We start from the raw sequence: 15,218 nt of genomic DNA on the forward strand, positions 1-15,218 counted from the left end.
TCCTTCAGGACGTCCGCTTGGTAGGCCTGAAGAATGGCCATAGTGTGCAGGGTCATGCCTGCCTGCCCAGCCGCCATGTAGGATTTCCCAATGAGAGAGGAAGTAGTCCTACATGCTTTAGAGGGGAGGAGGGGGCGACGGAGCAAGATGGTCGGCTAAAGTTTCCTCAATCGCCGGAATGGCGGAGTAGCCCTGTTCCACAGAACCTACTAGGTTGGTGAAATCAGCAGCTGCCGCATTAGTGAGGCGCGCAGAGAAAGGCTGCTTCCAGGATCTGGAAATCTCGTGATGCAGATCACTGAAAAATGGCAGCTTTCTCCGTTGAGGCCTAGAATTAGGGCCACTGAGAAGTCTCTCGTCGAGTTTCGACGACTGAGATTCGCGGGGCTCGTCGGGCCAATCAATAGCGAGCTTCTCCGTAGCGCGTGAAAGTACGTCAACGAGCTCCGCATAGGCCGCAGTAGGCCGCGCTTCCTGGCCGCTCGGCGGGATAACCTCGTCGGCGAGAGTAGGCCCAAGATCCTCGGAGTCGGAAGCCTCGGTAAAAAGTACATCCTCCAGCCCGAAAGAAACCGCGTTGCGTGCTCCCGGGCTGGGGCGCAAATAATCGTGTGAAAATTCGACTGGCATGCCTCGCGCATGCCGAGGGGAGGGAGGGAGAGAAAGAACGGGGCTCGTCTGCTCGAACTCCACATCCTCAAGCTCTACATCCGAACCCCAAGTCGCGGATCCTCGAGAGGCCTCGGGAGCGCGACAGGGGGAGATGAATGATTCCCTCTCAAAAACCGCGAGCCGCGATTTGAGGGTCTTGAGCAACAAATTTTCACAGAATTTGCATTTAGACGATCCTATGACTGCCTCGCACGCATGTGAAAAACCCAAACATTTAACACACTTACTGTGTGGGTCGTCGTTAGCGATGTAATGAGCACATGGCGGAGTACAGCGTCGGTATTCCATGGCAACTTCACCGTAAGGAGAAACAGAGTTCCGCTTGAACAGTCGCAGAAGCGCCGAGAATAATCCAGAAGTCGTTTGAGCTCAGAAAAAACACGAGCGAAGGGCAACGTGACCGCTTCGTTCTGAAGGCAGAGAAATCTGAGGAGCAGATGGCGCGCGCGAATATGTAATGATGCGACGTAAGAGCGTCGGGGCGGAGCCAGATTGCGCGGGCGCCATCAGCCAATGAATTGGCGTGATTCTATAGGGCTTCAGACAATCGGCACATTCAGAGAATATCCCACTGCGCTATCCGCAGCGTTGAGTGAACCTATGAAAGAGAACCGGGGTTTTTGCATCTGATTCAGGCTTCTGATTGGCCAACGTGGCTTTACATGGCTTTCATATTTTATCATGTTTATCAAAATCATAATGTTTTGATTTTAACCACAAATCAACGGTAAGAGTATTGATTCAGCATTACAAAGTAATATTTTATCAAAATCACTTTTGTACCCTCAGGGTGTACTCACACTAGGTACGGTTGCCATGAACCGGGCCTGAGTACGATTGTCCCCCCTCCCCACTCCCCCACTGGCCTGCACTCACATAGGGTTTCAGCATTCGTGCCGGAGCACGCTTACGTCATTATGGTGTGACGGTTTCGGGATAAACAGGAAGAGCGGCGCATCGCTCTGAGTCCATCGCTCTGTTTACTTTGTGGATAATTTTGAGTCGTTTGGTCCACAGCCCTCTCACAGCCTGTTGTTAAACAGATCTATCGCCTTTGTGGCACGAAAATTTTCACGTAATCGTGCTGCTCGTATGAGGAGGTTTGCGTCACGCGTCCTGTTCCGTGCTCCAGCACGGTTAGCGCTCACACTGCATGCGAACCGCGCCCGAGTCCAACTGAACCGTGCTCTGGCCCACCTCTTCCAACCGGGCCAGGGCCGGCTAATCGAGCCGCGCCCGGGCATGGTTCGGAGCACTCACACTAGTCAAACGAACCGCGCTTTGGTGGTCAAACGCACTCGGGCACGGTTCAAACTGGCTAGTGTGAGTACACCCTCAGTTAATGTTGAAACAATGATGAACAAATCAATGGTAATGCTATTGAATCAACATCACACTATGATTGATTCTTTGTCACTGATGCTGAATCAATATTGAAATTAACAAAAATAATCAATGGTAATATTGTTGAATCAACATTACACTATGACTGATTCTACATCACCGATGCTGAATCTAAATCGAAATTAACAGAAATAATCTTTGGTAATATGGTTTGATCAATGTTACAATGTGATGTTGATTCTAAATCACTTTTGTTGAAACACTGAAAATCCAACTGAAAAGGAACGTCAAACAATGTTGCCATCTGATGTACCAAAGTAATGTTCAAACAACATTAATATTTCAACTACATTTCAATAACACGTCAACAAATTTCTGACCATTTCAAAGTTTGGGGAAAAGAATCCTAGAACCCTAGAATATCAAAATTGACTGCTGGTGGTAGATCCTTTCCCTATTTAGCACCAAAACTTTGGAACAGTCTTCCTAACATTGTCCGGGAAGCAGACACACTCTGTCAGTTCAAAGCAAGATTAAAGACACATCTCTTTGACCTAGCATTCACATAATACATTATAGACTTCTATAATTCAATGTTAGGCTGCATAGATTAGGTCAGCCGGAACTGGCAACACTTCCCATAAATCCTGATGTACTCGTTACATCATAAGAAGAATGGCATCTACGCTAATTTTAGTGTTTACGCTAACCCCGAAGTGATAAAATAAAATAAAATTCTGTATAAAAATTTATAAGGAAAGACAAGTACTTTGTTAAGGCTTGGTTTGTAGGGAATTACAAACCTGCGCACATACATTCAAACGCACATAACTATAGAACCAATTCTTAATGAGCATGTGAACGCCATCAGCGTTTCTCACAGGTTAGCGTTTAAAGTCTGTGTAGAGAGAATGGTGTCTTCTTGGCAGCCCCTAATTTAATAACAAATGATCGTTGCGACGGAAGCGAATCAATCAAAACTAACCTTAGCTGGAAAATAACTTTATCAAAGAACCGCTATAAAGCCAAAACAATCTCTGTTACCTTAAATTATACGTTTATCTCTGTAAAGCTGCTTTGAAACAATCTACATTGTTAAAAGCGCTATATAAATGAAGATGACTTGACTTGAAATATAAATGACACCTTTCTAGCAGTTGAGTAAAATGTTTTTATTCAATCAATGATGAAAATATATGAAAAGATCATTCTTTAAAAAATAAAGGGGGAGAAATAGGACAAAAGCATTTCAACCTTTAAAAATAAAATTGGCTTCTGATGTCATAACTACAGGTGGTCCAGCGGTTCAGGTTTTTTTAAATCTGTCTTACATCAGACTACTGCCTTTTTTCCTTTGGGTTCTCTGAAATCTGAAAAAGAAAGCATGATGTTACTTAAGAACAAGTCAATTCAGTTGTCATACATAGAGTCACATTCAAGAATGTTAATATACTAAACACAATCGGATTCACTTAAAAAAAATAAAAAAATGCTAAGTAGCTTAACACAAAATATTCTAACTACGGTTATAGTATCGCTAAAATCTATTTAATTTATTTTTCTAAAATCTATTAATGCTTCAATATCAATAAAGCACTATGGCAGGGTGTCCGATTACAGTGTATACACTGCAATTTATGTATCTGGTGATTAAGCAAACAAACTGTGGTGGAATGGTTCAAACTTTACATGCAGTAGTGTTTGTGCACATCTTCATAACTAAGTAATAGCTATTAGAAAGACACAGCTATTAAATAATTTGATTGTGGCATTGTTTCAAAAGCTTCAAGTGAAATGTACTTTAGTACGTTGCAGCAGTTGTTAATAACCATAGGCCAACGCATTTGGCTATAATATTATAGTCTATCAAGACAGATAACAGATTGGACCAGGGCAAACAAAGCGCTAAGTAGCTAAACCAGGAAGTGAGATTACGCGGATGGCGCCACCCAGTGCTACTTCCGGAATAAGGTGAATACAGATTCAGGAATATTAATGATGACTTGATTAGGCAGTGATGAGGCACAGGATTTCATCAAGTCCCAGGTCAGGTGATTATGCTGTTGACAACAACTGGATAATCAATGTCAGCATTATCAGGAGGGTGCTTCTCTTTTTGTTTTTTTATTGTCCATCTTCATCTGCCTTCACTCCTACCAAAGGAGCAATGTGCTCTGCAAGCACTGATGGATGCAAGCATGGGCTATGTTTGCAGTTCAACATTCTTGCTCATGTTCATGTCTCCTGCACTTCAAGAAATCTGTTAAATGACGTTAGAACTTTATTCAGGAAATTCCTAATAAACTTTATTAAAGAAAGATGCATTTTTAAGAATGTAGAAAATAGATGCTTTATTCAAACACTCTAGGGACCGTTCGGTATTTATGGAAGGGGCCACCGGAGGAAAATAGGGGAGGGTCATGTCTTTTTATTCTTTGTTGAGGGGAGGGTCATCCAACTTTTTTTAGTCTAGGGGGAGGGTCACCCAACTTTTATATTCATTAAAACAGCAACATTTCAAAGTGGCTTGTTTGGTGCTATTTTTTTCCATTTAGCTCCATGTTGATCTCGCGTTATCAGCCCCCCTTCGATATCAGATGGGTCTGACCCAACAAAAATCCAGTTTGGCGCTGTTTGACAGTGCGCGCGCCCTTCAGTTCGCTCTTAGAAAAAGTGCATCATGTCAGAACAGAACAAGTATAGGTCTCTGCGGAACAACAAGAAGGTGTTTCCCAATTATTGGGCGTTTTCAAACCGGTCTAGGCATTTTCCAACCATCCAATCAAAACCGTACGGAAGCCCTATCAGAAGCGGAAATGCGTTATTATTATTTCTCGTACGGAAGCCCTTTCAGAAGCGGAAATGCGTTATTATTTCTCGTTTTTTCCATGTTTTTTTCTTGATTTTTACTATTATGTCGATATCGCGACAACATTTATGTAAAAATAAAATAGGTGTATAAAATACAGGCTACAGTACCTATTTTCTTAGGAAAAAAAAAAAGTGTTACATTAAACTACTGAGAGATCTTTAATATGGAATTCTTTCATAAACCAAATTTCCCGTTCTTATAAGATACAGATCTTGTATATAATAGCCTGTGAGTGTGTATTATTTTATAATCTCTCCTACCTGCATGCAATTTTTCTCTAAATGTAAACCTTAAAAGCTAAAAGTATTAAAAATTACTTTAGTAGGCCTACTCAAATTTTTATAATTACATTAGTTTTATTTTCGTTTTGTGTGTGTGTTAACAACACAACATAAATCAAGTTGTAACGGTGATTAACAAGGAAAATTAATAGTAATTTCCAATAAAGTTACCAAATCCTACTGTAATGCAATGGCGAAAATGATTGTATTTGTCTTTCTCACCTGTATTTTTCAAAATATGATATGTATATGTAATGACTTATATTTAAGTGATATTTGTAGCTTACATTAAATGATATATAAAGTAAAACGTATTGACCTTTAAATTAAGGTAAAATGTGTTAACTTAGAATAATGACTCTGAAAACTTTAAACATTAGCATCACTTTATTGACCATATAGATACTGTAACCAATATGATGAAAAACTATACTGATGAATGCAGCATTCTCTACTTAATGTAATAATAAAAAAGAGAGAATCCAATAAAATAAAATAAGCAAGCAATAAATGTGGCAAGTTCAAACATGAGGAACACATTGCATGAAACATTAGATGCTTCCTCCAGCCTCATAGAAACAGTCGTCTCCGCAGTATCCTTGGAAGTCATCAGAGCCAAAGAACCCCTGCATCACACCTCTTTGCCCTCTTCCTCTGTAGCCTTCACCACAGTTTTTGTATGTAGTCTCACAATGGAGACATCTGGATAGACTGTATGGAACCCTGTACAGACTTCTGAAATTTTCACTGAATGCCTTCCAGTTCACAACACCTGAAAAAAAAAAAAAAAGTTGTCAGCTGACATCATCATTGTCTTAATATTCAACGATACATAACTGAGAAAAAACAGAGAGAGAGCTGTGATTAACTAAACAGTGACACTAATAAAACTTACTGTCCAACCACCGAAAGTGAGCCTCTCGGCGGAAACTATCCATGCTCACAATGCTGTTGAAGCACCTGCAGGTGAGGGCAAGGGAGCCAACTGCAACATCACCATCTTGAAGCACAACCTCCAGTAAGATTTCACGAAGGACCAGCGGAGGAAGCTATACATGAACAAAACATAACAATCTGAACTTCTTGTGGTTATAATGATTCCCTTGCATTTTATAAATTGAGTAATAACAAATACATGCCTCCTGTATGTTCAGGGGTTGGTCAACGGTTGCCACTATGAAGGGACAAAAGAAGAACATCAGTAAATGACAGTCAACATTTACTATAAATAGAGCACTTCAAACAAAATAAATCATACCAGTTTTGTGTGGCTTGTCAGTCCGCCTTCTCTTTCTTTGCTGGATTTCCATGACCAATCTTGATAAATTTATGAAATAAAAACACATTAATAATACAGTAAATCAAGTTTCATTGCATGAAGATATGACAACTAAAAGTCACACTAACTGTAAAGGCATTTTGCCATCCTTGTCATTATTTTTTAGAAAAGGACTAATAACAATAAAAAAGAAAGAAAGAAAGAAAGAAAGAAAGAAAGAAAGAAAGAAAGAAAGAAAGAAAGAAAGAAAGAAAGAAAGAAAGAAAGAAAGAAAGAAAGAAAGAAAGAAAGAAAGAAAGAAAGAAAGAAAGAAAGAAAGAAAGAGTCAAACACCTTGGTGGGAATTTCTCCAGCAAAAGGACAGACCACCATCTTCTTATACTTGGTATGTCTGACTATAGTTGGAAAAAGCACAAGTTTATCAAAACAATTCTTAAACTTACAGAATGTTTTTTTAATGAGCTTGGAAAACCCACCTCTGAAAAGTCAAATTTTCCCCCCAAGATGACATAGAGAGCATACTGCAACATGAATTCTGTATTAATAACTGCACATGGGTTTAATTCTGACATGGCACCTGCAGAACCAATAGTAGCCATTGATCCTACCATTAGAATGAATACTCCACAGCTGCAAGACATCTCTTGTCGAGGTATATCCTAGATATAAGTAAATTACATATGATATAATTTTTAACTAGTACCACTAAATTCCTAATTCATTAAAATTTTCAATCACATTTGGTGTAAAATGAAACATACCCCAAGGTCCTCAGAATAGAATTCTGTCCATGTCCCAGGCCACAGGCTCTGAGCAATTTCTCTGTCAAAATAAATGAATGCACCCCCAGCCAAAAAAAACACACAAAAAAAACAACACATTAAGATATGCAGTACAAACAGCCAATCAAACAGGGTTTTTAAAAGATAACTACCCTGCAATACTACATATGATTACCAAGTAAATTTGAAATAGAACAGAAAATAATAAAGGCAGAGTTTAACAGGAACTGTCCCGCCTTTATTTTTCCCATGGATTTCTTCTTAATGCAGGGATGCACAAAATTAATTAATATATGACCCTAAAATTAAAGTGTGTTGCAAGTAAAGTATTTCTTAAATTGTATGCAATGAGAAAAAAGCCAATGGGAAAAAAAAAAGAAAAAAAAAAAAAGAACTGAACATAGAACAAGAGAACACAAAATTCTGTAACAGGAAAACCTGTATATGGCAATGTAAGTGCCATCTCCAAAACCTGGAGTTTTCAGGGAATTGAGAAAATACAATTCACGCAATTTTGGCTTCATGATCTGAAAAAATGTTTTCACCCTGTGTTAGTTGTTAGGAAACGCATAATATCAAGGAAATAATCAGAAATATGCCGCTGATTTCAGTTTGAACAACAATTGGTATTGTATGTTTATGTATCGCAACATTAAAGCAGACTCACACACAGCATCCAATGCTCTGGCACCCAAGATGGGAAGACCACAGCATCCTTGCTCATAATTTCAGGCTACATGTATATTAAAAAAAATATTTTATAGTATATAGTATGTTTAATGTTTAAAGACATTACAAATGTCAGTGATCCTTACAGGTAAGTGGTCCATGGGATGTGCACAAATTGGTGGCAACCATGTCACTATGACATGGCTGTCAACTGGATAGATGTCCACATTCTGGCCACAAAAAGAAAATTGTTAAGAATTGAACAAAATGAATTTATTTATGCTCTCAAACTTTGAGGTTAAACCTGGGAGAGTGCAATCTGTTGCAGCACACAGAAGCAGGAATTCAGCACCTGTGTGAAAAATATCAACATTTAGCTACTTTGAAATGGACATTATTTTATTTATTATGATTTTAAGTTTTGATTCATGTTTTTGTCTGTTTCTTACATTTCCTTCCACCTCGCAAAGGTTTGTCAGTGTTATTAAGTCTTTCTGTTTTATGACAATAGAGCCCACAAGAGCTACTTCATCATCAGAATTTGCAGAACAAACTTGAGCCATCTGTCAAGAGAACAGAAATTTTCTATTACTTACAAAACAGATTCTTAGTAGTCTTAGTCTTCTAAAAGACCTGGCGTTGCACACAGTGAATATTGTTGGCTCTATGATGAATCAGTTGTAAGTTGCTTAGGATATGACTGTCTGAATGCATAAATGAAAATGAAAAATCTAAAATTTAATCATAATAGAGAACTGCAGTTGTGCAATTAATAACTGTTTAGCTATATTACCCGTTTACGCTGTGATCGAGTCAGTGGCTTTCCCCAGCAAGCCTTGCTAGGTTTTATCAGATGTAGTCTGGTCATTTCAGGAGCCCTGTTCTCTTTATTTAAAGACACATAAAAGACATAATGATTTGTAAATAGCAAATAAGAGATAAGGTTCAAAGTATACATGTAATAAACTTACCTACAACCAAACGTCCAAACAAATCAGTTTGGAGGTTTATAGTCGTTTTTGGATGCCCAAGGTCCTTTTGTATTTTTGACAGCATGGATCCATTTTTTTCTTTGTTTTGCATGTGCAAAATGTTTCTTACAAGAAACATGTGGGTGGTGGGAGACATCATATTCAAGAAATAGTTGTTCTTACGCATTCCAGCGAAAAGTTGTTCTGCAGCTTGTGTGTTCACTCTGCCAGCCAACTCTGGGACAATCTGAATCTTTCTAAGTGTGTCTCGCTTATCCTTACTGTTGGCCTCGTGGAACTTGTCAGATAGAGCATAGTGCTCGGAAGAACCAGTCACTGGATGGCAATTATCATCCTCATCCATCTTCTTCTCTTTTATCCAGGGTAGGCTTATAGTTAGGGTTCCACTCTCTGCAGCTGTTATATTGTTTTCTGTAGATTCCGCAAGTCGTCCCTCAAAGGGTGTAAATGGCATTGCTTCTGGCCTCCTTAAGTTGGAATGGGTGGCCAGTCCTCTGGCAAAATCATAAATACAAATGTTTGGGATATGTTTCCATGAAAATAACATGTCCGTAAAGTCTCTAGGACTTTCGGCACGGAGGAGAAATTTTACACTGTAAACTATACCACAAGGGCATAAAATGGCTGCCCATCCACCTGACAAAGAAGAGTATAGTTTGTTTAGTGAATGAAATTCATTAACTTTCAGAACATGTACATTTGAACTCACAGAGCCCACCATATACCTGATGCTCCCCAAACTTTTTGAAAAATCTTGTCGTATGCACTTCTGTTTTGCATTTCTTTTCTCAGTCTGGATAGAAGATCAGTCTTTGATCCTTCAGTGCCAACTCCACAGGCCTTGCAGAGTTTTCGAATGTCTGCAACCTGGTAAAGCACAAATATGTTTGATATTACATTACAATATGAAACTAGCTCTTTGTGTGTTAGTTCTAACTACGACTAGAAGGTAACAACTGATTTAGACCTGCATAGTGATTGTTTCATTACTGGTCAACCATCACCATTTTTAATAAACTGCAAATCATAAGAGGCTATAGAGATTTATACTGAGCTGGTGCATACCTTTAGCTTCATTAATTCATCACTGAGTCTCTCTTCTGTCATGTCCATTTCAGTGATATTGTCTAGTGTATTTGTGGTCTGCACTTTCTTCCACTCTGTGTTTATCACAGATGGTGACCTGCGTGTGTGTCTGCCGATCCATGGGGCCCAGTTCTCATAATTGGGTTTCAAAGTGTAAGGATTTGTGTCTCCAACTAAAATCATACAGAAAATAAAGTAGTGAAACAAACTCTTGAAACAAGGCATTTTGTTTAGATGTGGAAATACATGTGTAATGCTATGGTTCTCAACCACATTCCTGGAGGCCCCCCAACACTGCATGTTTTCCATGTCTCCTTAAACACACCCGATTCAGATCATCAGCTCATTAGTAGAGACTCCAAGATCAGAAATTTGTGTTTCAGACAATGGAGAGATGCAAAATGAGCAGTGTTGGTGGGCCTCCAGGAACGTGGTTGGGAACCACTGATGCAATGAACTCAACTAGTATGTACAAGAGACAAGGAAGTTGTTTACATTATTGCACATGATAGCCTAATTGTCTTGTTGCAACTTACTCCTCAACAAGCCAGTTGCAATCCTCTCCCTTGAAAGAGTCTCCCAGAACTCCTCGGAATTCACCTCTCCATTGAAGGTTTCAGTTGGCTCACTTATGTCACTGACTGGATAAAGAATCAAAATTAAATGAACACAAATTAACTGCAAATAGAAAATGACAAAAAACTGTGATTGTTTACCTGCCATGTTGAACACTCCCTTTTTATGTAAATCCATTACAACAACTGGAGGATGATGTCCACATTTTAGACACGAAAAGGCATAATCATGGTGAGTTAGTGCCTCAAAATGTAAATATGCATGAAGAAACTCTGACTCCTTTGGGTAAGGCACGTGTGTTGTCTTTTGCAATATGGAACGCACCCTTCCAACTGACACATGATCCTAAATGAGAATAGTCATGAGAACATATATCAGTGCTAGATTAAGTTGAACAATCTTGAGCCTAATGTATTTTAAATTTCAGAAACAAAACCTGAACAGAATTCCTTATGAAGATGCATAGAAAGATGCTTAGCAGCACTTTATCATTAAAGTTGTGAAGCCCATGCATCCAGTCCTGGTATCGGTAAAACATATGACAATTACTGCATTTCTTGCAGTATGTGGATATTCCTAATGAGGTAAATAAACAGAAAATAATAGTACAAAATGTCAAATAATCACTTGGCAATTATTGTGAATAGCATACTTTAATACTCCGCTAATACTGGAGTATAATGCAAAATATGACATGTACTACTCACAAAAAGTTAGGGATATTCAACTTTTGCAAATTGACTTATTGTCTGGGGAGGCACAGCATCCCACTCTTCTTAAAGGGCTGCCCTCAGGTCATTGAGGTTATGGGGTGCAGGGTCACGACCCTCTACATGGTACTGTGACAAGCCAATACTATCTGAATAACACCATTAATTCAGTTGTTGTGCCTCTGCATGAGCAACACAGGCCTGATTTCATCTTTATGGATGACAATGCCCCAGCTCATTGAGGTCGCATCATCAGGGAATAGTGGCAGGAGGCTGGGGTACCTCAAATGGAGTGGCTTGCACTTTCTCCAGACATGAATCCCATAGAAAACCTATGGGATAAGCAGAGTCGTCATATAGAAAGTCATAACCCTGCACGCCAGAACCTCAATGACCTGAGGGCAACCCTTTAAGAAGAGTGGGATGCTGTGCCTCCCTAGACAATAAGTTGATTTGCGAACAGCATGAGATGTCGTTGTTAAGCTGTAATTGATGCTCAAGGAAAGTTACAAGTTATTGAGACATTGACATTTTTGTTGTGGTATACCCACCACTGTTGTTAGCTTTTGTTTTAATAAATTGCTGTAGAAGAATAAATGCATGCTTCTACTTAAATGCCCTTCTTTTATGATATATTATCACTGTAGCACAAACTTTTTACATTTTCCATAACTTTCAGCCGAAAGTCGAATATGCCTAACTTTTAGTGAGTAGTATAAATCAACAGCTTATAAATATTAAATATTATAATTAAAAATGTACAAACCAGCAATGCCTACCAGTCACTACACCAGAGAGCGTCGCCACTTTAGCATTTTTGGTGATAAGGACAGGAGCACTGAGAGGAACAGGTCCAGGGCACTGAGAGCAGAACTCCTCTTCAGGAATAAGATGTTGAGGAATGTCTTCCTTCTTTACATCTTCTATAAAAACATCTGATAGTGTGTCTGGAAGCTTTTTGTTATGGTATATATATTGTACCATCTGCTTCAGGCCATCACTCTTTGGAGGATATTCCCATTGCAGGCCAGACAAGTCATCATGTTCTGCTGGTTCAATCTCTGCAGCTGCTTCTGGCATGGTTGTGAAGAGCTCCCGCTTCATTTGAAAGAGACACCATTTTGCTATGCACTTATGCAGACACGATCTCCTACCTTTGATACAAGGGCAGTGCCAAGTGTTTGTCTTGGAATTGTAATTAACCAAAACTCTGCCCAGTCTACTGTAATAAGAAACCCTTGGCTCATATACTGATATATAATGCTTGTAGTCGGGGCCTCCAATAGTAACAAGGCTAGTAAATGTTGCACCTTTACTTGTAGCCTGACCTTGCAGTGTAAGGCATTGGTTTTTCCTTGTGTTACAAAACCATTTTTGCTCCACCATCTCAGTCAACACGTCCTCTGATAACTCTTCATGTGGTGCAATAGCACAGGAGTAGTCTACTGATCTCAGATGCACACATGATGTAACCAAAAGTTCACTCCTTTGAGTCATTTCAGCACAAGTGTTGCACATATCCATTTCACACATTACCTTGTGTGATGAGCCCCAAATTTTCTTCGCCACATGAATGGGAATACAGGGCCCACGAAATGATTTTGCTACAACATATATCCCATTCTTTTTATCAACACACTGTGTTGGTAAATGATAAGTTGAAGATACGAGATGTATAGGTTGATGTTTCCACTCAATGTGTTTTTTCAAATTTTTAGAATTTAGACTCACCCCACAGTGAGGACACCTCACAGTGATTTGCTTTCTTTTAATCACTGGAGGAGCTGCTGGATGACGTGGTGGATCAGGTGCTGCTGGGGGCAGAGAAGGAGATACTCGTGGTGGATCAGGTGCTGCTGGGGGCAGAGAAGGAGTTACTCGTGGTGGATCAGGTGCTGCTGGGGGCAGCGAAGGAGATACTCGTGGTGGATCAGGTGCTGCTGGGGGCAGCGAAGGAGATACTCGTGGTGGATCAGGTGCTGCTGGGGGCAGCGGGTGGAAACTGCAAAGATGCCTTTTTATAGCAGCTTTATTTATGTAGGTCTGTGGACAATGACAGCAGTGAAAATGCTTGGCCTTTTGGCCACAGCCAAGGCCACAGCTGTATATAACATAATCTAAAGCAAAATTGAAAATAGCCATGTTAGTAGACGTAAAAAAAATGTTTAATACACATTTATAGGATATGCATATACACTCACCTCCATATTCAGTTGCTCTTATTTTATGCCCAGCTATATGGGCCACTATTTGATGATACTGTCTGGGCTTACATATTTGAGATGTGCAGAAGGGGCATGTGAATAAATTAGTATCTGCAAGGTAGCGCTGTGGTTGAGGCTCTTGTCCTCTCCGCTGAATTGTGATGTGCTGAATAGACAACAAATTCATCCATTTTAATTTAAAAAAAAGTTTCCTCCTCTGTACATAATCATTTTATATTTTTAACATTCATCCATTATGTTAGTATATAGGTTTGATTAATGCCTGCACTGATATAATGAAGAGTGTTGAACATTGACTAGTGAGCTGATCTCACTGCTAAAAAAGGTCAAATCATGTTTCTATTTAAATCTAGTGGTCTGCAGAGGTTTTTGTTAGGGTTATGTTTAGGGGTACATAATGGGTTATGAGATATAATATAAATAACAGAAAAATTATAAATATTACATTAAAATTGATATTAAAAATAATAAACTTAACAAGCAATGCTTTTTCAGCTTTTCTGTGGAGCTTTTCTTGTTTTCTTACAGCGCACCTCACACTCAAACACCATTTCATATATGAAGGGAGTGTGTTCTGGACTGAATGAAAACGTAATTTATCCAAAATATTATAGTTTTTAATAATTTTTTAATTAGATAAAATTTGCAGTTAGATTAATGTGCACAACACTTTCCTTAAAATGTATTTATAGTTATTTTTTTGTACATATTAGTACCTATACCCCCCGGTTTCACAAACAATTTTAAAGCCTAGTCCTAGACTAAAATGTAAGTCTGAGCTGTTCCAACTGAAATAAACTTGCACTGACTGATCTTAAAATATATCAGTGCCTTTGTTTTGTCTCAAGATGAACACCAGTAATGTTTTTTTTTTCTAAGCATGTTTATGAAAAATATTTAAATGTCCTATTTGAACTATGGACTAATCCTGGTTTAGGCTAAACCCTGTCTGTGAAACCGGGCCATAATGTCCTGGGGACATAAATGGCACCTATTCGGTAGAATATTCCATTAACATTTGTTTACAACTATTGTTTTCTAGTCTGACAAGCTAACAATTTTTTATATATATTAGAATACGCCGACAGGAAAAAATTAAGCAAACTACCACTATCAACACTAAAGTAACAAACTTATGCACCAAAAAGTTAGCGAATGTTTGCTAAAGCTAATAGCAGCTAATGGTTAGCGATAGATTGTAAATGGCAGACCTCTTGGAGCTTTTTCTGCCTAATCATGTTGCAAGCAAATTTACACAAACTAATTAAAACGTTAACTTAGACAAAATGAGAATTTACAAAAATCCACTTACATCCATATGCAGGACAGGTGATCTCTCTCCTCATTTCACCGCTTTCTCACTCATATCTGATGGGAAAAGCATATTCAAGTATTAGGAATTGCCCACTCAAGTTTTAGCAAACCAGGCACAGAGGTTGTAAAACGCCTACCCAGTTGGAAAACGCCCCAAAATTGAGGAACGCCTTTTGTTGCTCTGCAGAGACCTCATTCTCGAACAGAACGCCAATGAAATGTTTACCCGGCAAAGCTTTTAAGCTTTTTTTCGCTAGATAATACCCTTATTTCTCAACTGGGATTGTGTAGAGACTCTGAAGCTGCATTGAGACTGACATTTGAACCTTCTTTGAACATTGGGATAGTTGGTTGCCATTTAAGTCTATTCTGTGTAGAAACATACTGAAATGTTTTCCTCAAAAAAACTTAATTTC

At 38.9% G+C, this 15,218-nt stretch overlaps 1 protein-coding gene across 2 annotated transcripts; it reads right to left on the bottom strand.

The window, feature by feature from the left end:
- Positions 1 to 5,540: 5,540 nt before the first annotated feature.
- On the bottom strand, positions 5,541 to 14,898 carry LOC308707201 (uncharacterized protein). Of its 2 annotated transcripts, XM_081393450.1 has the most exons (21): positions 14,801 to 14,898; positions 13,465 to 13,633; positions 12,043 to 13,380; positions 10,990 to 11,129; positions 10,694 to 10,898; positions 10,514 to 10,618; positions 9,957 to 10,150; positions 9,617 to 9,758; positions 8,871 to 9,527; positions 8,693 to 8,784; positions 8,349 to 8,462; positions 8,204 to 8,251; positions 8,046 to 8,129; positions 7,210 to 7,270; positions 7,057 to 7,107; positions 6,925 to 6,969; positions 6,782 to 6,843; positions 6,428 to 6,486; positions 6,309 to 6,343; positions 6,065 to 6,218; positions 5,541 to 5,941 (listed from the first exon to the last, which is right to left on the bottom strand). In XM_081393450.1, exons 1-14 carry the CDS (start codon positions 14,804 to 14,806, stop codon positions 7,220 to 7,222), a joined length of 3,345 nt encoding a protein of 1,114 aa, XP_081249576.1. In that variant the 5' UTR covers positions 14,807 to 14,898; the 3' UTR covers positions 5,541 to 5,941; positions 6,065 to 6,218; positions 6,309 to 6,343; positions 6,428 to 6,486; positions 6,782 to 6,843; positions 6,925 to 6,969; positions 7,057 to 7,107; positions 7,210 to 7,219. The 2 variants fall into 2 exon arrangements, with proteins under 2 accessions (XP_081249576.1, XP_081249577.1); XM_081393451.1 differs by lacking the exons at positions 5,541 to 5,941; positions 6,065 to 6,218; positions 6,309 to 6,343; ... (6 more) ...; positions 8,204 to 8,251; positions 8,349 to 8,462 and having other exon boundaries at positions 8,704 to 8,777; positions 14,801 to 14,870.
- Positions 14,899 to 15,218: the final 320 nt, after the last annotated feature.

The sequence above is a fragment of the Scardinius erythrophthalmus genome, assembly GCF_964197995.2.
Source record: "Scardinius erythrophthalmus genome assembly, chromosome: 18".
Lineage (NCBI taxonomy): Eukaryota > Metazoa > Chordata > Actinopteri > Cypriniformes > Leuciscidae > Scardinius > Scardinius erythrophthalmus.

Bases quoted from the DNA above. Each gene is read 5' to 3' on its own strand.
- LOC308707201 (XM_081393450.1), bottom strand. The intron at 13,381-13,464 runs GTGAGTGTATAT...ATTTTGCTTTAG, and splicing joins AAGAGCAACTGAATATGGAG to ATTATGTTATATACAGCTGT. The intron at 8,463-8,692 runs GTAATATAGCTA...TTCTCTTGACAG, and splicing joins CTCGATCACAGCGTAAACGG to ATGGCTCAAGTTTGTTCTGC.